Here is a 25217-nt window from a genome sequence, read left to right as displayed (position 1 = left end):
TATTAACGACAGAATGCTAGCAGTTAGCTTCGGGCTGTTTCCATGGTGATGACACTTTGGTTGCTGGCTGTTTTGTAAAGCTTAGCTCGTTCATTGTTTGACTGTACTTGTTTCACAAATGGCATCGTTGTAGAAGTGAATTCAGATGTTATCGAGGATTCAGCTCCCCGAGCCCAGGAACTTGGGCATTTCCTGTTGCAATGGCAGGTATTTATGATGCTCCCGTTTTAAAGTTTGAATCCTTATCTAAGCACGACAAACTAACACAAGCAGCAACTGCAGGAGAAACTGGTAAGCCAAGTTAGCTTCAGATGTAAGAATGATTTTTTTTTAAAGCAGGTTCATATTCTGTCTACATTTAATCTGTTTAACTTTACAGAGCCTCACGACACATCTCCTCTGCTGAGATTCAACAGCATGACACTGGATGAACTGAGGTAACGTTACTTACCTTCCTTCTTGCTGTGAAGATTAGGGCTGCAAAGTGAATCGTTTTCAAGTGTAAAACAATAGAATGTGTGCCATTAGTGGATGACATAACTATTGCACTGTAAAAGATTGTTTGGAAAAATGTTCCAAATTCAAATCTATTAGCACGGTGGATAAAGAACAGAAACTGGACATAATAAATGACATCCCAAATCAAATTTAAATGGCAATTAGATAGTCCCCCCAAACATTGAAACATTCACTTACCAACAATATTTGTTATTTGAATTGATAGATAGGAAGTTTGGATTACATTGGACACACATAATTATAATCCACTGATCTACCTGTATGCCCAATGAGTAATCTTTAAACTACATTTAGGTCACCTCTCTGTCTCCTGCTCTCAGTCCTCAAAGTGCTACCAAACCAGAGTCTCCAGAGTACCAACTCTATCACAAATCCCCTCAATAAGCATCGACTAGAAAAACCCCTGAATACAAAAACAACAGCTTGAAGGCTTTAATTACATTTCTGTAAAATGTTTAATATGTCTTGGCAGTGAGGAACTTGGCAGGCGAACTAAGGAAACCCAAAGGCTTCAAGAAGAAGTGGAAAATGCAACCAAATTAGCCTTGGAGAGGTTTGGATGCACATATGGCATCAACACCTCACCTGGACAAAGCTTTCACAACTACAGGTTTGAAGTCTGTGAGTACAAGTTGTCTCACCTAACACGCTATTCATGTAGCAGCAGAAAGACAGACAGATGGAAAATAATGTTATCCAAAAATCAATTTCACCTACCCTTAATGCTGACAACATGCATAGTGCTTATTTTAAACGTCCTCTGTTTTGTTGATAGATGACACACCGGGGGATTTTAATAATCAGCCTCAGGACTATGGTCTGGACCTTTCAAAACAGGATGTGTTTCAAAGGCAAACCAGTGCTCCTCGAAAGGATGAGTTAGATAATGCAATAGATGACTGTCAACACTTGCCTGACTTGCAAGTAAGCAAGGTTATGCTTATATTTCAGCCATGAAACTTCTCAGATGCTATGTACACAATTGACATGCTTCTTTTCAAAAACAGACACATGATCAACCTGAACAAGAGACATTCAGTTTGCACAAAGCCATAGAGAACCTGCAGACTAAGCTGCATCAAGTCCAAATGGACAATGTTGTCGTGTCTGACCTCAGGTAAACACAATCATAATATATTTACTTCAATAAAGAACACATGTAAAATCTCCACAACCCAACTAATCTTTTATTTTGTAGATTGAGGGATTCAAGGAAACACGTTGATCAGATGGAGCAGATGCTGTGCATGTTAGAAGAGCTCCAGAACATCAAAAGGGCCACGGACCAGAAGCTGCAGGACACGGAGGATGAGACGTCGCTGCTTAGCAGGAAAGTAGAGACACTGGAACAGTTAATGAAGGAGACTTACTCGTCAATGTTATCTGACAAGAAACAATGTGGAAATGGCTCTGACAGCAATCAGAACACCGCTGCTCAGTCAAGACTGCCATCCTCAGATGAAAGAGATCAGATACAGGAGATGATGTTTTTGGTAAATACTAGTTGTCAGTTACCGATCGTGATCAATGTAATTTAGATATGCGTCTAATATCTAATGCAGCTTTTCATGTGATTTTTTTTTGCAGACAATGGGACATCTAGAGACTGATGACTGCAGTGGAAATGAGCAAAAGCAAAGGTAATCAAATGCAGAGGTACAATGATTAAGCATTTCATGAACAGACACAATGACTCAACATTAAGAATAATACATTGATAGTTTATTTCCAGTTTAAGTGAAAGGAATTGCTGATTTCTTTGTCATTATATGATTGCAGTATATATTTCAGTGTTTGACTGTTCATTGACACACAAAGGGATTTGGACATTATTTCTCTCTCATGTATAAAGTGCATTTTTTCTTTTTTACATTTTATAGTCACTGACCTCAGTATAGGTTGCTAGTCTACTTTGCTATTGGTGCCACATATAGCACTGCTGCTTACTTCTTCCACATCAAATTAAAGAAAGCACTCGAAACAGTGAAGCTCCACCAAAGCATTATGATCTTACAGTCCCCCATCTCACAAGCTGCTCACAGACAGACAGCCAAACACATAACCTCCTTGGCAGAGGTGATGATTGTGTTCTTCTTCAGTTGTGTTGGTGACAACTCTCTCTCTGTGTTGCTTCCTCTTAGAATGAAAGAATTGATTGCGACTCTTTGCCAGGAGATGGCACTGTTGTCTGACAAACTGAGCTCATCGAACGACGACTGTTTCGGCGTGGGTGTCAAATTGGAGCTGCTCCGGTAAGTATTGCTCCCAGATTTAATTTCAGGCCTTTTTTATTTGAGGAGGTTTGCAGTCTAAGGTTTACTATTTTATTACCATACAATGATGATTATATGGATCCTTGTATGAATGTTTGTAAAAAAGAATACATCCTGTTTGTGCCTAGGAAACTTGCAGAAAGACAGACCTCACTGAACCAGTGTCAGGTCAGTGAACTTGAGTCAGCTCTAACCAACTATAAAGATAAGGTAAGAGAAACTGTACAATAATATTATGAGCAGTAATGTAAGCAATGGGGCACCAAGGCTGCTCAATGTTAATATTAACCAACTATTTTTATCTACTTCGCGGGGCACAAAGATAACCATCTTGTGGAGTTAACACACATGTGCTGTTGTTAATGTAAAGAATGTGATGTAGCAACACAGATGAATGCTCTGTAGTTTTTAATGTAAGAAAGAACATGTATTTTTCTTTTGTAATTGTGTATTTTTGGTATATAGGTTCATTGTTTGGAGCAGCAACTCCTTCAGGTTCAATCTCAGCTGGTGGAAGCCCAAAGAGAGCGGGAGCGAACATTGCAACAGTTTGAGGAGCTTCAGTTCCAGCTTGGCCAGCTGAAGGTGCTGCAAAACACATGAATACATACAAGCAATTTGTCTCAAAAGTGTCAAGTTGATGTTTGATTGATTATTGTCAATTGGAATTGTATCAAGCTGTATTAAATCAAAGAGGCAACACAGTTTGTTTGTGTAAGGTTTAATTTAGCATTTGCAGGTGAGTTTTAGTCAAGTGCGTGGATTGTCAAACGAGCAAAGCACTGAACGACTGAAAGGAGCATGAAGTTTTTACGCCCTTGAGATGACATGGCTGCTGTGATCTTTTAAGGACCTTGAATATGTTCATGTAAGACTTTTTTTGTCCTGTAGTGAGGTAGTATAGTATAACATATTGTAGCGTCTCTTTTAAGTACATGGCAACCATAGGACAAGAGTGACATAGGCTGATTTTTGTTAGCTCCTTCATTTGGCTGTTATAAAGTTTGTTTAATTTTTGTTTTCTGCTCGTCATGTGAAAGTAAAGACCAAATGTTGCACCTTGTTGGCACTGATAGAAGTGCTCAGAGAGTGCATACCTCTGCTGACGCGTACAACATCTCCCTCTCTTGCTATTTTTGAGAAAGAGAAAAATGTATGCCTGTATCCATCGGTTATAAATCAGGCCGAGCCCTACCCTCCCACCAAGTTTCAAGAACATTGGTGCTGTAGCTATCTTGCTAAAATCCCAAACATTATGTCTTTGGTTGAGCTTAATTAAGACACAGTCATTAAATGAGCAGGTCAAGTTCCCTGTTAACCCGTGGACATGCAGAACAAATTGAAACTGTTCAGGAAGGTGCCTGATAAAGGTGCCACGATTGGTCAGTTAGAATGATGAATGTGATAATTTTTCCGCACAGTTTCAAAACATTCACTGTTTTTTTGGTCCACCTTCTGCTAAATCCTCCAGACTTGCAGTAAAAATCAGCAGTGTGAGCTCCAGGTTGAAGTAAAGGCCCTGAGAGGATGGCTGGTGGAGGCCAAGGAGCAGCTTTGCAGAGGTGAAGAGGAGAAAAAATGCTTACAGGCTCTCCTGGATGCAAGGACCCAGGAGGTGAGGGAAGCCCAGGAACTCCTGCGGGAAAAAGATGATGAACTTCAGCTCCGCCAGCAAGAAGCTCAGCAGGTAAGAAGCCATGCATCACTGTCACAGAGTTCTGAAACATACCATTTATATTATACTGTGATTAAACTACCACCCACTAACTGCTTTGTGGCCCATTATAATGAAGCTAAACTGATTTTTACAGCATCATTCTCAGTGCCACACTTGTTTGTTTGCAGGGAGAAGGAGAGATGCTTAGGTTGAAGCTGGATGACAGAGAAAAGCTGATAGACAGTCTGCGGTTGCAGATGGAGAGTGGCGCTCAGATGGCGGCGCAGCACAGCCACACCATCGACAACCTTCATCATCAGAATAGTCTCCTCAGCAACCGGCTAAACCAGCACAAGCTGGAGATTCAACATATCAGGGTCAGGGATGACACTCTACTTTTTCTCCATACCTCACAGACTTCTCCATGTCTCCATGTCATTGCCAACTTACTTTATTTATTCCTCCTGTGTCAATTTGCTGATCAGGCTGAGTTGGACCAAAGCAGGTCAGATGTGGCTACTGCAGAGCATGAGAAGCGCCAGCTACAGGCGTCTGCGGCTGAGCAAAGGCAGCATGTCCAGGAGGAAACTCTGGAGAAACAGCAGATCGCCACCCAGCTGGAAAAACAGCACAAACGGTTGCTCAGTCTTATGAGTGAGTGACTAGTTGAGCTTTAACAAATGTATATCATAGGAGAAGACCATTATCTATCATACACCCAAACCATGGAGATAAAGAAGTAGAGCTCAAGTTCAAATGAATAATAAGACAAGAACATTGACCAAAATGTTTGTGCAATTACAAAACTCAATCCTCATTTCTAGCTAAGTCATTTTAAAGCCACTTAAGATCAATATTCATTTTATATATTTTATAAAAGATTACTTTTATATCATATTTTAAGTAGTGATATAAAGTAGCAATAATTGTGCAGAAGTCACAATATAGATTGTTTTTCTTATCTTTTTGTTGGCTCGTGAACTGTGTCGTATTTCCAAATTTCAAAAATTCAATTCGATGTTAAACATTACTTTTTTACTTTTTGCTCAGGTGTGTTCATATAGTGTGGATTTTTTTTTTTTTTCATCAGATTGCCAGTGTTGTGCTGAAATAAAGGATATAAGACACTATATTAGTCTTATACCCTCTGTATACAGCCGTTCTATGGGTTAAGCTGTGTTTCTTTCAAAATGTAAGAAAGAAACACACAAAGTCAGTGGTCTATTCACAAAGAATAGACCACTGTTCTCTTTGTTAGTCCCTCTGGATATTAGCAAATACTAATGTGTTTATTAAGCTTCACATAATATGACTGGACTGTATAGTATTACCATACATACTGACTTTCACCTTTATGCAAGAAGACAAGGATTTGTGTTACCTGTGAACAGCAGATGAGTGTAACTGGGTGTTGAAGCACAGCTCTACAAAGAGTTCAGGTCTCAGATTTTTTTTTTCCACCAAATCAAATGATCTTCTTGTCCTGCTGGGTTAGAAAAACAACGAACTGTGTTTGGTATGTTTACACTGTCAACCAAGCCCTTCCATTGCTGCACATGTTTGGTTATGTGTTAAAGAGTGCGTCTCCCTGTGGATGTAACGTATGTGTTGTTGTGGGCACGATTTCAGAGGAGCATGAGGAGCAGCAACGGTTCCACAGCTGTAAGAACGTTGAGCAGGAAGGTGCAGTGCTGAGGCTTCAGGGTCAGCTGAGGACCACGTGTGATGAGCTGGACCAGGTCAGGAGTACCTTGAGGACACTGGAAGGAGCAGATGGACACGGTTAGATCTGCTTGATTATTCCAACTTAATTAAAAGACCTTTTGCACTAAGAAACATCCAAAAATCCCCTCATTAAGAGCGAAAACGGTGGAACATAATGACATTTTTGAATGCTGACAGAGTCTGTCCACAATGAAGCAGAGGACAACATCTTAAAACTCCAATGTGTAACATCTGTTGCCAACACTGCTAGCGTCCCTAGCCCGCAGAGCTTAGTGGGAATCTAGTTCCTTATTCTAACCACTCACTGCTATACCAGCGTCGCAGTTTGCTTCTAACTTCCCTCTGTCATTTGTGACATAAAATCTGCTGAAAAATGTCTCTGGGCAGCTCAAAAACAAAACACTGCTATACTCGGAAACACAGAGGGAGTATTGTGTAGCAATTAGGTGTAATCAGCATAGTGTGAACTCATTTGACAATGGTTTGAATGCAACAGACATTCCTATATATGTGAGTTACTTACTACAGCGTTAACATTTGAATAAAAAAACATTTACAAAACAAAACCTATTCAAAAAAGTAAAACATCATGAGCAATAACAACATATGAATTCAAAACCTTAAACCACAACACATATCCTCCTAAAGTAATTTAAACACAACAAAGACAACGCAGCTTTGCAACATTATGTTATGTTCTTGGTGTCTGATTTTCCTGCATTCTCTCTCTCTGTCTCCTCTTTAGGCCTCCAAGTTGCCATGGACATGCAGAAAGAGATCACGGCCAGAAGAGAGCAGGTCGACTCTCTGCAGGGCAAAATCCAACATCTAGAGGAGACCATGGACAAGCTGTACCAGGTGTAACACAATGTTCCCATGTCACTGTATATCATTTACTGGTTTCCCTCCGGTCCAGTTAAATCTAAACCCTTTTTTCCAAGTAATTTGACTACAGTTTTTAGTTTGTCACTTCTTTTATTCTCCTTTGGTCAAAACACTTGGTTACTCATTGGGATCTCAGTGTTTCTACTCACTAACATCCTATTATGAAAAAAAGAACAATTTCTGAACCTTCAAAGTAGAGCAGCTCTTTTGAGTTACTTTATTAAGAAAAATATTCAGTTTTAAATAAATATGAATACATTTTCGAGTGATGTGCTTCATGTTATGTTGTTCTCGTTGTCCAGGAGAAACGGTACCAGAACCTGGAGCACCATCGTCAGCTCCGGGAGTTCACCTTTGTCAGGGAGGAGAAGAAACAACTTGCCAATGAGCTGGAGGCCCTTCGTTCCAAAGACCAACACTTACGGGAACGGATCAGCAAACTGGAGGCAATCCTTCACAAGGTTACTCTTACTTAAGCTTGAATATAATGGAAACAAGATCAAACTTTTTCTTCAGGCTGAAACTTCTCGTTCTTACAGTTTCCCACTGACCCAGTTGACATTTTCACACCTAGTGCCCACGTCCTGTAGGGTAGCAAATGCACTTAGCAAGTGCACCCAACGGTGTATTGGTTTTAAAATGAGGTGCAGTTGGGCACATTGTCAGCACATTGCTATTTTTGATGCAGCAGAAAGCCACTGTGCCATTGACCAACAAAAACCTGGTCCCATTAGCACAGGGGGGTTGTTGGCTGCCTAACTTGCAGCCCCCCGTCCTGTGCATAAGAAGTGCACAGACACACACATGTATCATGGAGATCTGAACAGTGAGGTTTCAGGATTCATATCTGTTGCTGTATATCTGCCTCTTCTTCCCCCCCATGAGTAAACCTGTCTGCTGCTGCTGATTTAGCTGAGAATCGAAATAACGGGCAGACAGAGTCTCACAGAGTAGTGCCGACGCTACATGTCCTTCAAACCTGACTGGGGCAGTTCCCTAAACCATTCTTTTTAATCTGCATTTATTCTGTTCCCGCACCTCCACCTAGCGCTTGAGCCGATCCATCTCCGCGGCAGAGAATCGTTCACTTCTCCTGTTTCCTGATTTAAATAGCCATGACCCTTGTACAAGCACACCTGGCCTTTTAAAGCGAATAACAAAAGAAACCGTACTTCCTTACTTAGGCCCTTTGCCCCTGTCGGAGCATGATGTTCCTCCTTTTGACTCGTCTCTGGGTGACGGAACAAAACAAAAAAGAAAAATGTATGTCTTACAGCATAAATACTAATGTTATCCAAGTCAATTTATTTCTCCTCCTGTCCATCTCGATCACTATCACGTTTTTCCAAATAAAATCTTGTATCCTGTAGATATCAGAAAGCTTTGCAGACTGTCAAGATTTCATCCAGCTGCAGGAGCAGGAGTTTTATCGTCTGAAACTCCAACATGCCCTCGACCTGAAGGTAAAGCTGACACAGAAATATGGTTTTTCCACCCGCTGTGGTTAAAAATACCCATATTTCATTTAGATGCTATATGCTAAGCTTCTCTCACACATTTGATAGAAATACGGTATATTTATAGTCAAATTAAGTCCTTAAAGAGAACTGAGTGTCCTCTAAAAGACGATATAAAATCCTTATTTTTTCTTTTCTGTAGGAACTCCAAGGTCAGCCTCTGCACACAGCACTTAAAGTACCTCCACCAGACCTGGATTCCCTGAATTCATCAGCACTCAGTGCTTCACCCTCTTCCCAGCCCACCTCCAACACTCAGATTAAGGTGCGGTCAAAAACTCCACACATCTGGCTTATCTCCTACAGTTCCAGCCCATCAAGTGCATCTGTGAATTCTTGTTTATTTGGCTGCTCAGACACAAGCTCAGCACATCTGCTCAGTCCTTTTAATCAGAAACACACTCATCGTTGCATTCCTGTGGTAAGAAGAGGAACCAGGGAGAGCATTTTCTCAGTACAGTGATGACACACTGGTTAGTTTTATTGTTATTGTGTCATACCACTGTTCTAAGCTCACTGGCCACTTTATTAGGCACGCAGGATATTTAATAAAGTAGCAGGAGTGGCACCCTGTGTGGTCTTCTGCTCCTGTCGCACATCTGCTTTGAGGTTTGAAGCATTATACTGTTGCTTTTCTGTTATCTCAAAACAGTCTTGTCATTCTTATTTGACCTCTTATTTGACCTTTTCCCCCCAGAGAACTGCCTCTCACTGGATATTTTCTATTTTTAAGACCATTCTCTGTAAGAACCTGGTTGTGTGTGAAAATCCCAGTAGATTGTCAGTTTCTGAAATATTCACACCCACCTGTCTGGCAACTAACAGCCATGCCACGTTCAAAGCTACTTTAATCCCCCCCTTTTTTTCTCATTCCGATTTTCTGTTTGAACTTTAGCAGGTCGTCTTAACCGTGTCTGCTCGGCTAACTGTATTGAGTTGCTGCCATGCTGATTTAGATATTTGTATCAATGAGTAACACGTGTACCTAATAAAGTGGCCAATGAGTGTTTGTATTTGTTGACTTAATACACTACCGTTCAAAAGTTTGAGGTCACCAATAAAACATTTTTTTTCCGTGTTTTCCATTAAAAGTCACACTTTTATTCATCAAAAGAGTTGCAAAAGGAATAGGAAGAGGAAAAAAATAGTCAAGACATTGATAAGATTAGAGATAATGATTTTTATTCAAAATAATAATTTTGTCGCTTTGTCAAAGAACCAGTAAAACTGTTTTCAGCTGTGCTAACATCATTACACAAGGGTTTTCTAATCATCCAATAGCCTTCTAAAGTGATTAGCAAACATAATGTACCATTAGAACACTAGAAATGGGCCTCTATACAACTATGTACATATTCCATTAAAAACCAGACGTTTGCAGCTAGAATAGTCGTTTACCACCTAAACAATGTATAGAGTGTATTTCTGATTCATTTAATGTTATATTCATTGAAAAAAAAGTGATTTTCCTTCCAAAATAAGGGCATTTTTAAGTGACCCCAAACTTTTGAACGATAGTGTACATACACAGAGTTGTTTCGGTTCGTCTGTTATAATTCCCTCTAATTTAATCAGCTGCTGCAATAACATTGTCTTTCTGTAGGCGAGCCTCACCCAAGAGCTCAGGTCTCTGGTCAAGGAGCTGCGAGCTGTGATTTCTGAGAACCGCAGACCACACACCGATAACGGCAACACCAGTACCAGCCTCCACAGGAGGAGGTCTGCACCGGAGAGAGTGCACAGGACTTCATTGTATGTCTAGTTCTGTTCCTACACACTGCAAGGATTAACTTTGTTCTTAGGCCAGCTTAGATCCCATCTGAAAATCATGTGATCCTTCTAAGTGAGCAGGAAGTCACTGTTGGCTAGGAGAAGGGAAGCTACATGCTTTCATTGACCTCACAGTTTCACTGTAATGCACCACAAAAGCAACATGCGAGCTAATACGGTGTTTTATGTTATGGACCCTGTGGTGTACGGTCTCACTTTATATTTTATGTTTCCCTGCAGTCACAGCAGCGCTGACAAGGCTGTGGAAGTGAAAGGGTGCACCAGGTTGAGAAGAAAAACCAGTGACCGGTAGGGAAAATCAAACATCTCATTGAATGACCTGTTGGTTTAAATGCTGTGAGGTATTGACTCAGTTACACCATCTGCCCCTGTGACCTTTTGCCTCCTCATGCAACACTCAAAGTACTGCTAAGTGCTGCAGACAGTGCACTGTGATGTAATTTTTGTCTGTCTGTCTGCGCTCTCTGTACGCATTTCCTTAGGAAAGCAGAACTGGATGGGAGTAGGATCAACAAGGAAACCATCAGTAAGAGTGAGTTCCCTTAAGCACGTTGTCATTTATGTTCAGCCCAACAAAACCATGTCTGACAATGTCTTTGCCCCAAATGGATTTATATGCTATGTTACTATTCTCATGTGACATATGAGACCATGACATGATATGACACCACCAATGATTATTAGGCAAACTGCAGGACAATGAATATTCAGTATTTTAAAGTATTTGTAAAGTGATTAAAAAAAAACTTCCATGACTTTGTCACCTTACAAGAAAATCTATGACTAATTACCTTGCCAAATTATACATTTTACATGCACTGAGACACTGGGGGTGTGTCTTTTGGAGGGAGCCACACACAATACAGTCCTGCCATCCCCCTCTCCCTCTCTCTCTCAGTGGTACCTATGGCAAGCCTTTTTAACATTTAATCGGCAACTTTGACTATCTGGAATTACCATTACAGATATCTGTGACGTCATTTTGACTATTCGTAATTTCATTGCGGCTAATATTACTTGTAGTTATTGTGGATATTTGTGACATCTTTTGTCAATACTACATTTTCAGATACACTACTGTTCAAAAGTTTGGGGTCACTTAGAAATGTCCTTATTTTTTTGAAGGGAAATCACGTTTTTTTTCAATGAATATAACATTAAATTAATCACAATGTGGTAAATGACTATTCTAGCTGCAAACTTCTGGTTTTTAATGGAATATGTACATAGGTGTATAGAGGCCTATTTCCAGTGTTCTAATGGTACATTGTGTTTGCTAATCGCGTTAGAAGGCTATTGGATGATTAGAAAACCCTTGAAAACCCTTGTGCAATGATAGCACAGCTGAAAACAGTTTTCCTGGTTCTTTGACTAAAGGGCAAAATCATTATTTTGAATAAAAATCATTATTTCTCATCTTGTCAATGCCTTGACTATATTTTCTATTCGTTTTGCAACTCTTCTGATGAATAAAAGTGTGACTTTTAATAGAAAACACAAACAAATTGTATAGATGACCCCAAACTTTTGAACGGTAGTGTAATTCACCTTTTTACAAGTCAAAATGACGTAGAAATAAATTGTCTACTGCTTGCCATAGGTACCTGCTGTAACCCCACGGCACCTTACTTTCATCTCTATTAATCATCTTTGTGAATTTTTAATAAAGTAGCAGAGCTTTTCTGCTTGTTTTTGTATCCAGGCGAGACGTATTTGTGGGTTAGGGTTAGACAAAGACCTCTCAGCTGTCTAGGGAGGGTTTTTATATCGCAACAGCAGAAAGAGTCATGATAACTATGGCTGCGGTGCATCATTGAGCCATATTTTTTATACATGCTTAAAAAAACGGAACACTGGAGAGAAGCTAATAATACATTTGTTCCATCCTTACAGAAGGTACAGCCAGTACACCAAACTGTATTTTGCCAATTTCCGTATTTATTCCTCTAACATGGAGATGATGATTTATCCAGGCTGCGTTGCATCAAGTCCTGCGACATCCTTCCTGCAGTTCATCTCACTGGGCCGCAGGTCGCCCGTCCACTCCCTCCTGACCTCCAACCCAAACATCTGACACTGACACGACACAACAGACTGGGCTGGGCTGGCTCCTCGTTCCAGTAAGAGTCTAATATTGTTGATCCTTTTTTTTTTTTTACTTTCAAGATTTATCACATCCCCGTGAACACTGTGTGATACACTTGGCTGTGAGCACACATCAGTGCGTGATTAGATAACGCTGGTAGAAAAAAGAGGAAACACCCATTCCATGCGTGGTATGAGAACATCCCTTTAAACCAGAGCCACCTGTTCTCGCAGATAGTCGTTCATGTGATTTTTCTCATGACACTGAATCAGTTCAGTTTAGTGACAGTGCAGTTGTCCTCCGCTAATGTGAAGTTAAAGCTGGGTGACACTCGCACAAGAAGTCAAATACTGACAGTCGATCGATAACGGGCGATAAAGCGGACGGGCCATTATGTTGGATTGATTTGGACAACAAATGTCATAACACACAAGGTGCCGGGACGATGTTATAATAAGGCAACTGAAATCAATTGCAGCAATAGGGTCTTGTTGTTAAAGGGCCTGCGTGTTTTGATCGATCATAATCTGTAATTTTATACCTTTTTAGAATTAATTGAATTGCTTTTTCTTGTCTTGCAGGAGACTCGCCAAAATGAAGTAGGACGTGAAGAATGGGTTTTTTACAGAAATCTCTAAAGGAAAAAGGTGTTTTGAATCATATTAAAACAAATCAGCCACAACATTAAAAACTGGTCACTTGATTTTTAATCTTTTATCCAAACCCTGTTTTGACAGACTTCAGACTGAAGCGGTAACAATGTGGCTTTAAAGTTGGATTTAAGTCAAAAGATAATAGGATCAGACACATTAGAGCCTTTTTAATGATGTGGCTGATTCATGTAGACTATATTACTTTGATAAGATCAGTGCATATTCTGTACAGTCATATTTATGATCAGGGAATCTTGTAGGTAGTTGAAAATATTCAGAAATTCAAGATATTATTTTTACTTCTTATTCCTAAATGTGCTATCACCTGATTACCCCAGGATGACAGAATAATTTTCACACCATTTCCTGTATTTAACCGTTGTGTACACACACTGTTTGCCCACCATTTCCTGTGTTTAAATTCTGTTTACAGACACACACAATGTGGTCATCAAACATCACGCCTGTATTTAAACGTTTTTTAAAAAGACCTGTCTTTAATTAAAATACATAGTCTTGCCTTTTTCTTTTTTTTTTACCTGGATGGCCTCATGTTCATGTTTGGAATCTTTCAGAAAGCACATTTCTCGTGAGCATTAATCAAATATAAAACATTCATCTTAAAACTACATTTGGCCTAAAGGCTAAGCTTCCTGTTCGTGACTGGGATAAGAAGCTACTCTGTTGTCATTCTTCACTTGAATGAGGAAAAGTTGGTGTTGGTGATGAAGAATGTGGAAGGCCACTGTGAAAACCTCCCTGTGAGGCACATTCACTTTCACACCTCTCTTCAATCCTGAAGGAGTCAAACATGTCTGTTTGTGGCGTTGTTTTAACTTTATATTTGTTCTTGTCTGAAGCTGGACAAACGATAAACCTGATCTTAGCAGAGGAACTAACCATTTGGTGAAACGTCTGGTGGCTAATTTCATTCCCTCATTGTTTGCTCAGTGCGTTCACTTTGTAACTTTCTTGATCTTGTTTCCTTTGAATTGGGTTTCTGGTCCTTGGGCTTTGGACATCAGGGATGCTGTTATGACAGACAGAGACTGTATTTATATTTGAGTATTAAAACAAAGTAATTAGATTATATCAATTCAATCCAGTGTGCAGTATACTTGCATTTTATCCGCATCTGTCTTTGGTTTTCCTGCGTTCACTTCTTCCTTTCTTATCTCTGTACAGTTTTTCTCGTCTTCCTCGTTGTGGTCTGCTGTAGGAGTAAGAACTAAAGATGTGCTGTTTACACGCATCGCTGGATCCAAAACAGATGCCACCTTATCAAATAACTGGAGAGAGCAGAGATTAGAATCTTTGAAATATTTTCCTCCACTGTTCTCCGTTCTCAACATTTAATAATCCTCTTACCTCTGGAGTCATGTGATCCTTGTAATGGGGGTACATAGCTAAAGGATGCTTTTTGAGTTTCTCCTCCACGGCGGTCACATATTCTCTGCGGATCTGCTTTTGAGTCATCTGCTTTGAGAAGCAAGCGTGCTCTTTATTGATCTTCTTTCTCGGCCTCTGAGTGGAGCTGTGGTTCGGAGTGGCGTGGAGAATGGGTGGCGAGACGCATCCCTGGGTCACAGACGAGAATGACAAGCTGACGCCGGAGTCATCCAGGCAGAGATTTGCAAAGCGGCCGCCGCTGACTGAGGAAGGCTTGTTTGTTGGGGTTTTAAGATACTTGGTTTGCAATCTCTCCTTGTACCTGCAGATTTATATTAAAAAAAAGTGCATCAGTACATAAATAACAACAAAAATAGTATAGTCAGGAAAAGGTTTCCCAGTATCAGTAAGTAAAAACATCCTATAAAGACCAGAACGTAAACAAACCTAAAGGAAAAAGACCATTGTTATTTTCTCTGCTGTGTGTGTGTGTTTAGTGTTTTATGTTAACTGACAATTATTGATAAAAATAGGTCAAATATTACAGAAATTGTTTCCTTTGACTAAAAATAACACTAACTATAGAAGACACTCTGTGAGACACACTTTCCCACAGTGTCAGCATTCTCCAGAATCATAAAAACAAACCCTTGGCGTAGACAAAAATGAAGAAAGATTACATTTCTGTTTCTATTTCATTATGAGCAGTGTTGATGCCCTTTATTCTATTTTTCCTTATGAGGAAAGGCATCATATTCCATTTACTATGGGTTTTTTTTGTTTTGTTTTTTAATGTTTTACCATTTTCTTCTGGAAAGGAATAAAATATAATAAGATAATAATATAGGCTGCTAAGAGAAACTCAGTCATTTACACTTTCATTTGACCTGATTTCTGCTTGAATTCAACTTTCTATCATTTGTATTCTCAGACATTTGAGTAAACCTTTTAGTTTTCTTTTTTTTTAAATGACATAAGCTTCCACACAAGTTCATACTGTAGGATGACCAACAGCTCCACACGTCCTTGATGAATACTTCAGTTTAATTCCAAGAAGGATTTGTTTAAATTTGCCTTAAATTAAATTTATTTTTATTCCCAGAAACCTTTTGACCTCCTGTGAACGGGAATAATGCAAGAAATCCTGCAAGAACCGCCCCAAGTTGTGGTATGTAAAAAAAAAAAAATAGAGCAGTTCCTGTTTCATTACCCCATCAACTCTACACATCAACTCTACACATCAGCCTGCTGTCTGTTGACATTTACATCCATGCACTGCAACTCTAAATGAAGCAGCACAGAGGCCATTTTAAGACGCAGTCTGCACATGCCTACTGTGATATAGTGTAACAAGTTGGTCTATTCTTGCCTCGCCTCCGCCCCTTCGCCCTCCTCTGTTTTCCATATAGTGGAAAAGCTCACGTGAAACTGTCTGTCGAGAAAGAAAATGTGTTGCTGATCACATTGATGATGGCTCTGTTTACCTCAAGTGGCCAGGACAGGAGTTTATTTTTATTTATTTGTTTATTTTATAATGGGACAGTGCATATTAATGATGTAAATATGCAAGATTATAGCCAAAGCTAATCTCCATCTTCAGCCCCTGGGTGACAGTGAACCAGCATACACACATACACACATACACATTGACAAAAGTCCCATTATTGATACTATAGATCAGGGGTCTCAAACTTATAATTATGACCTTGGGGGCCACTGAGTGTCATTAGAGAACCAGTCAAGTGAAAAATATTATATATTTATGATGATATTTCACATAATTTCAAAATAAGAGTGTTTGTTTTGATGCGGGACGATATATAGTTCAGAATATGAATGTATTTATGATGAAAATCAATCTATTAATAATAAAAAATAATTAAATAAACACACAGAAATACCTCTGCTATAGATGCTACACGAGGCAGTGTCAAGGAGAGTCACTACATTAACAATAAAAATCTTAATCTGTAAAGCCAGATCAAAGATGGCTGTAGGATATTAACATAACATAATATTAACTATTTCACATTTAATACATGTAGCAGCATTACTGACAGACAAACTAACAGCACAATTCATTAAATGTTCGTGTGAAAGAAGGGTGAAGTACAGTAATACTAACTTTCCCCTTCACGTGTGTCTATGTTCTTTGCTTGAGGCGAAAATGAAAAACATAGATGATGATAACGGGTGACACACAAAGCAAAAGTAACTTACCATGGAAAAAGGGGCTGCACGTGTTTTGTTTCCATGGTTTGTAATTGTTTGTTAATCGAATTCATTTGTAACGCATTAATGGAAACAAACAGCTCTTATCTCCACTGATAAAACCATATATGCATCAGTAGATTAAGCAGAAAGTGGTTTGTTGCTTGGTCGTCGTGGCAACACGGCGGAAGAATGGGCCGCCTCTAAGAAAAGAGGGATTGTTTTTGTAAGCTTGTTTTACATGAACACACAGTCTTTAGTTTATCTGCAGCAGCGGTGGAGTCTATTAGAGTGAAACTTTAAGTCACACCTGCATCAGAATGCTGTCCGTGTGTTGTTTTCAGCTCAGCGTTTCGTACGGTCTCCCACATGAAACCGAGCAACGGGCCCAAATACCACGCTCTGCTTTTGGATGTTGAACTGAATCATAAACAGAACCCAGAGAATTCAGGAGTGACAGTTTTATTTCCTCTTCCTAGTGTTTAAAAAAAAGAGCTCTGAGGTCCTGTTCACGCTAAACCTCCGTCGCTGCAGAAAACCTGTTTCTTGCGTGAGGTAGTTGTTCAAATTCGTTGATATTTACGACCTTATGACCCCGTGTGACTCATGGAAGACACCTGGAAGCCACTGTAGCCTACCAAACCAGATACCTGTATGTAAATGAGCTGCATCACACACAGCGACACCAATAAATAATGTTTACATAGTGCTGAATCACTTTCAACAATTATAAAAGATTGTTGAAACTGACTCAGAAAACCGAATGGTGTGGGTCAGTGCAAGGCCCAAGTACTTTTGGTACTTAAATTGTATTTTATTGATAATACTTTTATAACTTTACTTTACTAATATAGTAGTGTTGCGTTGTAGTATCGGTACTTTTACTCAAGTAAATAATCGCATTATGACTTCCATCACTGATAATACTGGTTAAATCTGTGGTAACACAGTGTTTTAGAGGAGCATACATTCACCTGAAATAGATAATAATAATCCCTCCATGCTGTGTATGTGTGTGGCTTATATAGTGCTGATTCAGTATGTACACACACTCAAAACACTGTAGCGCCTCCTGGTCCATTTATAGTGTTAAACTACAGTGGATGGCAGCTGTTGTCTTGGCTGAGAAACACTTACTGTCGTACAGGAACACTCATCCATGAACTTAGTTGGTTCTTCACTTACGGTATGAGTTCACGAGCCATTTGTAAATGTTACCTTCATAAAAACCTTTGTTCGAATTTTTTCGAATATTTTTGCCTGGACAATAATACTATTCTATTCTGTTCTCACTCATCTTCTACTGCTTTACCCTCGCTGGTGCCAATCCGAGCTGACATGGGCACCATGTAAGGCGGGGTACACCCTGGTCAAGTCGCCAGTCCAAGACACAAACAACCATTCACTCTCAATGTAGAGAGCCCAATTTGTCTAATCCCCAAATCTGCATGTTTTTGGTCTGTGGGAGAAAACTGGAGAACTTGGAGAAAACTCCATGCAGAAAAACATTGTCCCGGCCGGGTCACGAACCCGCGTCTTCTTGTGGTGAAGGCAAGGGTGCTCAACTCTATTCTATTTCTAAAAAAAGAATATTTAAAGGGGTCATTTTATACCCTATTTCTCCAAGTTAACCTAGTTCCCTGGTGTCCTAATGAACATGTCTGTGACATGCTTTGGTCAAAATACCATAAAGATGAAGCACCACAGCAGTTCAATCACTCTGCCAAAACAGCCCTGTTCAGAAAGCTCTGTTTAGTAGTATCTCTTTAGCTCCACCTTAAAAAAGTAGAACGAAACTTAAGGGACAGGAAATGACATCAGCCACAGAGGCTACTGAGAGCTAACAGCAGTTAGCATTTGGAAAAGTGATCATTTGCAGGCTCGAGCAGGCACATTGTCGTCATATATAACATGTATCCACTGGACAGATAAATCCTCTGAGGCTGTAAGTTTGTGTAGAACTCTGTGCTGCACTGTGGAGCCAACAATAGAACTTTCTGGTTTTCAGATACTGTTGCCTTCACCAGCACTCTCGCGTGTTTTACAGACAAAGCGGCGTTCCGCGAGGCAACAATTTCCAGGAATTTAGCGTCTCGTGGCGTCCCAATGAGCGCGGAAGTCAACAACAACACTTTGCTGACTGATAGGGCCTCCAGAGTCCCAAATATAAGGGTTGAAATGATTAAAAAGTTCATTTTGCATAATATGTCCCCTTTAAGTGAAAAAAAGTACCACAGATTAGACTGGCATTACTTTGGTAACGCACTTATTGTGTATAGAAAGTGACAAGTTACCTTTTTACAGTTTCATTCTTAACACGTTCTCTTACAGAGAAAAGTGATTCCTGTTGATGAGATGTAATCACATGTTGTGCCCTTAAGGGCTGATGAATTAGCTAATTAGCCTGAGTTCAAGTCCCTGGACTGCATTGCTGTGCAAACAACAGGGGAAAACACTGCTGGGACAGAGAGACTACTGTTTCCCTTCTTTCAACGCTGACGATCCCTATTTATAGCAGCAAAGTGACTTACAGTGTCGTCAGTGAACCGTCTAACGCGCCATTTCACTTGTTGCCAGCAGCACAGTCCTGGCCTGAATGCAGCAGTGAAAAAAAGTGACATATGAATGTAAATTCATATCATTTGAGTTCAGTTTGTCAAAAATGAACCTTTATGACCATTTTTTTGATGCTGTGAGTTCATTTTGATAAACTTTAGCTTTGTGTGCATGGATTTTTTTTTAATCCTGTCTATTTTCTGCACAACATTAATTGGCCATTTTCTCAATTTTATCAGTTTGGGTATAGATAATTTTGAGCCAATATAAAGTGTTTATAGACATTCTGTCAGTATGATACATGCCGTGAATGAGACATTTTCTCAAAAATTCAGTTATGTTGTACGTGTTTTCTTGTAACCTCTGAGGAGAATCCTGATGTTATGCTTCGGAAAAGATCATCTGATGGAAAGTACAGACAACTGTGTGACCACTTTTGTAGCTGGATTCTTGTATTTCAGCACCAGCGAACAGAGCCTGCGGGGCAAGATCTGTAGTTCTTACATGGACCGAATGGATTTGTCCGTTTGCGTGCCTCGTCGTTTGTCTTCTGTTCTGATTCCTCCTGTTTTCACGGGACAGCTCAGTCAGTGACTCATGTAGCTCTGTTCTCCAGAACTGGGTAAATTCTCTGTGGAATTTCCAAGCATTTCCAAATTTCCAAAACTTCATCTTGTGATGTACTGTAGTTGTTGAGTCACTTTGAAACGTCTAAACTGGGGCTTGCTGTGGCTAATTAAGCAGTGGCAATGATGTCTTTTTTTCCTCACAGTGAAATCTGAACTCTTGCCCTTATGAATGAGGACAGTCTTCCGTCTTTTTCATCTTTGCCAATACGTATATGAGCCTCGCCGTTCAAAAGCAACGTGCACAATTCTGTTTTAGTTGTTTTTATTTGTCTGCTCGGTCACTAAGGAATCCGCGCTTTAAGTACTGCATCTTCTTCGTATTCGACACATGAATATTGAAATAGAACACTGCTGTAAGTAGGCATTGTCTAAGAAACAGCTCTCTAAGTGGTTGCAAGACAATGGCCTGATCTGAGTAAGCTCAGCCCCCTTTGGAGGAAAAAAAAAACTGAGTAAATAAAAGGATGTGGAAAAACATTTAGTTGACACATGCAACCTTAGGCTAATATGTCTACTGTTGTCACTGTAGTAGTGATACTGACGCTCATTATATATACTTAACTTCATAAATCATGTCCATAAAAACAAAGTTATACTGAATGTAATTATTCTGATATTTTAGATACAACACATTGATGATAACTGTAGAGTGACACCCATGTGATTATTTGTTTATTGCATTATTTTTGCATCAAACAAAATGCATTCCATTATTTGTTTTGTTCCTTCTAACAACAACAAAACAAAAGGGCAGCATTAATTTCCCCCCAGAGACTTTCGACTTCTCATTCGAACAATCGGAGGAAACTTGTGTGATGCAAAGGAAATGTTTTGGTTTATGATAGAAAATCAGAGGGTTTGGTATCACGCAGGCTTTCCACTGAAGGGGGGGATCGCTGCCATTTTTAACTTTCTGTCGCTTATAGCCTTTTAGAAGCGAAGTTACTGGAGAAAACAATACACCGCAGGGAATGTGCAATCCTTTAACACGCTCTCTGCACAGGATGTAATACAGGTGTGGCATGACAGGATTCCCTTATTGTGCCAGGCAGTCAAGGTCCGCTCAACCTTTTGTGAGGTGACCTTCGTTATATTTATTAAAACAAAAGACTCTGTATGACCCAGAGTATAATATGCTGGGGATAAATCAAAGATGGTTTCCTGCTATTTCTTTCCTGCAATAGAAATGTAATTTGACACAAATTGGACTTCTGTCAAATTGTAATCTTATCCAAAGTAAGATTAGGATAAGATTCCACTGAAAAAAAAGTGCCCATGCAGAGTTTGGCAAGTGAATGCTTCTCCTGTCATTATAAAAAAGAGCATAATAAAAACAATAGCAAAACAAAAAATACCTAACTGCAGCTTTGAAGGTGCATTATGTAAAAAATCTAAAGCAACTCGCCATAAAATCCTCCTAATATGTCACAGAGACTCAGTACAGTGCAGTACAGCCAAAATATTTGCATTCAAAAAAAATATTTTACAGACTGCAAATCATGTTTATGTTTTGAAATCACGTTTTCACATGTGGCGCCACCTACCGCCATCTACCAATCATTGCAGTCAGTATAGTCTCAGCTGCCGAGCAACCACGGGTTGCCAGTTACGTCAGAAAACGAAACCTAAAAGACCTCTGTATTTTGAATTTGAATGTAGTAACCGTTTTTGGCCACATTCTTACATATGGCAGCTTTAAGGCAGTGACTAATCATTTTAAATATTGGCATTTAATTCTCTGTTTGTCAAATTTGAGTCAAATTTGTCAAATTCAATGCTATGTTTTGCCTTACATGAAAAAAAGAAATTCTACTTCTGTAATCCTTCCTTATGACATTATATAACACAATGAGTGAAGCTAAATTGTGGGCTGCATTGCTTTGTTATATAGTGCCAACATGCACAATGCATACATTGTTGCATAACTCTTTTCTCAGGCTGGGGTCAGCAACGCTATACACAAAATTCACCGTGAAGAATTCAAAGTGCCGTTCGTGCTTTGCACGTCCTCAAACGTACGTTACAGAGATCGTTGAGATTTCTTCTGGCCGTCGTGCCAAGTGGTGTGACAGCGGTGCCTCGTCGAATTCTTAAATTAACGCTTCGCTGCCTACGCGGGAACAATGAGACACTGTCTCCTGTTACACAGAACAGCCCAACAGTGGGAAATGAACCGCACCTACAGTAGTGTGAGACGAAGGAAATATGTGGTTCTGTCCATCACTTAATCAGTGCTGAGTAAATAAACAGCAGTCTGACCATGTGAAAACATACGCAGAAACAATACATGTTGGGTTTTTTTGTTGATCAAGTTTCAGAAAAGGATGTTGCTTTCAACCTCAGATTTCTCCCTGGAGCAGGTCCAGTGCTAAGAGAGTTGAAGAACACCAAATGATTGGCTGGGATACATGAGTTGAAGCTGCTTGTGTTAATCGCTAAATGTATACCATGACTTATTTGATACGCCTGTTGCCATTGTGGCTTGTTGCTTTTCCTAAAAACTTGAAAAACGTCAGTGAGGTCTTCTGAATCAGCATTCCCAAACCAGGGCCACGCAGTGGCGTAGTGACGAGCACTGTTGCCTCACAGCAAGAACATCACCGGCCTGAATCCTGGTTCAACTGAGGGCCTTCACTGTTTGTGTGGATTATCTCTGAGGGTCAGACTGAATGGTTGTTTGTCTCTGTGTGTTGGCTCTACCGTGCCTTTCGCCCTATGTCAGCTGGGACTGGCACCAGCGACCCTCGTGTGAAGGATAATGTGGTAGATGATAGATGGATGGAAAAGTAGTGGAATTTGGGTGTAAAGTACTGTATCGTGTGTATTTAGCTACTTTAATCCAGACAGCATACATACTGTATAGGCTACAATGTATCAATCAACAGTCAGCAACAGTGAGTTCTTTCGGTCACTGAGATCCTCACCAAGGAGAGCGAGGAATGAATTATTCCAGGAATAAATCCACTCTTGTGTACTCCTCCCATAGTACTTGATGCCTGAGTTTGCATTAATCACCTCCAGTGAAAAGGTCTGCCACTCCTCGCGAGTCTCCACTCCCCTTAGCTACGCCTGTATATCAGTCTGTGGCCTCACAAAGACCGTCTCAGGCTCATAAGTGCCGTGACTCAGTGTCCGGTACCAGGCTCCAGCGTCATACAGTCCTGTGGGGTGGAGGACAGCGCTTACCATGTCAAGCTCTGTTTACAGAAAGTGTTAATGTTGTTTCTCTCGTGTTGATGCAAGGAGGGTGCTGCAGATAGGGAGGACAGATGATGGGATGTGACTGGATGATAGTGCGCTTGTTGTTTTTTTTCTATCTGACGATACTAAGTCATCGCTGAAAAGTAATAGTGCTCTTTCAAAGTGAGCCTTGCCTTGATCTTGAGCTTGAGCAACTTGAAGTTTTAAAAATCCCTGTTATAAATCACTGAGAGTATAACTCAATAACAGAGTTGGTCTAATTTCCCATACACTCAAAATTGCAACATATAAAGCTGATAAACTACAGCGAGGTCAAGGACAGATTTGTTTTGCAATATCTTTACAGTCATGGTTGTTTTTAATGAGAGATTTTAGACTTAAAAGTAATGTACAATGAAACAAATAGTACATTTTTTAATAAAAATGTCCCATAAGTTTACATACCCAAGGTTAATATTTGCCCTGGGCTGCATCAATAACAAGTTTTAATTTCAAGGTCCTGTGTCTAAGCATTAGAGACATCTAGTGGTAAGATTGAAGATTGCAACAAATGGAGGACTCCTCTGCACGCACACACCCCCGTCCTTTTCCCAGGTGGCTTAAGACCTTCGCCCAATATAAAAGGCTTATGCTAAGGCTTTAAAAAAAAAAAAAATCATATTTCTGTGTAAGTATACTTAAGTTCTCCTCCTCTGACCTTTACAATACAGTTTTCATAATTGAGTCTGTGCGGAAATGTACGAAACAAACCACTGACTGTGGATTTGTGTCCAAACATGTGCTCACATTTGCACTTTAGATTGTGTGAATGTGCAAAACTATTGTGTGAAAAAAAAAAAAAAACATGTTCATGCACAATGAACGATTTGTGTTGTGCAGCACAGCAGACATTAGTGTGAGGAACTCATTGAAAATGATTTACTCGCTGGAAAATAGACTTCCTTGTTAGGATGTGTGTGTGTGTGTGTGTGTGTGTGTGTGTGTGTGTGTGTGTGTGTGTGTGTGTGTGTGTGTGTCTCTGTCTGCGTGTGTGTGTGAATACTTGCCTTATTATAAATATGAACCTCTTTTACGTAGAAATACATGAGCATAGACACAATACCTAGTCATCTTTGTGTGGCCCTTCAAAGCGGTGTGTCTTCAGTGTCCCAGAAAAAGTATTGCTGTATTGCTCTGTTGACCAAACATAAAACAGACCCAATACAAAGGTTGAACTGTTTTACCCCTTCTTTCACCCTCCCACCCTTTTTTTGGCAGAAACAATGTTGCTGCATTACTTGACTGTTATCCTTCCCCCCTGATGATTTTCTGTAGCATTTTTTACTTCTCTTGTTTGAACAGATGCCGCCCCCCCCCCCCCCTTCTGCAGGCCCCCCCCCCCCATCCTTTGGGATTGCCACGAAAGCTTAGTACAATGAGGTAACACTCAATTACATTAATGTGAGGAGTCCAGCCCAGTCAGTTCCTTCCAGTAAGCAACATCAAACGACTTGATGTATATCGCTCCTGGATGAAAAAAAAAGTTGTACTCCCTTTGTTCTGCTTTATTTATGAATGGATTATGACGGAGGGGGCTGAATGACCGTGCTCACCTTTCAGGCTTTATCGCAGGATGAATCCTTCATCGCCGGCCACCAAGCGAACTTCAAATAAAAACCCCAGTCGAGAAAAAACGGATCATTCATGAGACTGCGGATAGAGTTTTCCAGATTCAGATTGACTGCAGAAAAAGATCTCCTACCGTAGATGACTTGTGAATGACTGTGTTGAGGTGGAGTGGAGGCATATATATATATATATATATATATAGCCAAGCCTTCTCATCTCATTAACCAACCTGGTATCTAAACGGGCATCTCACTCTCCTCTAGAATTCTGGGTAAAAGCACCCTCTCGAGATAAGCAGCAGCTCATGTTGTCTGTAAATACAGAGTGTGATGACTGAAAATTCCCAGTGTCTGGTTCCAGCCTTACACAGCCCTTAGAGGCTTAGAGTGCCACGGAATCCAGAAGGCAATGAAGAATCCCAGTGAAATGTCACCTTTGACCTTTTCTGACTCAAAAGCGCGATTGCGTTTTTCACCAAATTTGGTAACATATCCGTGAGCGCGTCAAATGGACGACA

The 25217-nt window shown here is 40.0% G+C and overlaps 1 protein-coding gene across 1 annotated transcript; it reads left to right on the top strand.

Moving 5' to 3' along the window:
• Positions 1-200: 200 nt before the first annotated feature.
• On the top strand, positions 201-12441 carry LOC310940255 (uncharacterized protein; the record flags this gene model as incomplete). Its single annotated transcript, XM_083905186.1, is given in 23 exon segments — positions 201-207; positions 380-437; positions 992-1140; positions 1295-1443; positions 1527-1636; positions 1718-2012; positions 2107-2159; positions 2661-2771; positions 2921-3002; positions 3258-3377; positions 4264-4479; positions 4604-4630; positions 4632-4826; positions 4935-5103; positions 6079-6231; positions 6920-7032; positions 7362-7520; positions 8430-8522; positions 8719-8841; positions 10180-10328; positions 10587-10655; positions 10850-10899; positions 12341-12441. Coding segments are annotated over 23 exon segments (2751 nt in total).
• Between the last annotated feature and the right edge of the window lie 12776 nt (positions 12442-25217).

This window comes from Microchirus variegatus (genome assembly GCF_963457635.1).
Source record: "Microchirus variegatus genome assembly, chromosome: 18".
In the NCBI taxonomy this organism is placed as follows: domain Eukaryota; kingdom Metazoa; phylum Chordata; class Actinopteri; order Pleuronectiformes; family Soleidae; genus Microchirus; species Microchirus variegatus.
Note: the sequence above shows the minus strand (reverse complement) of the source record. Positions and strands in the feature narration are given on the sequence as shown.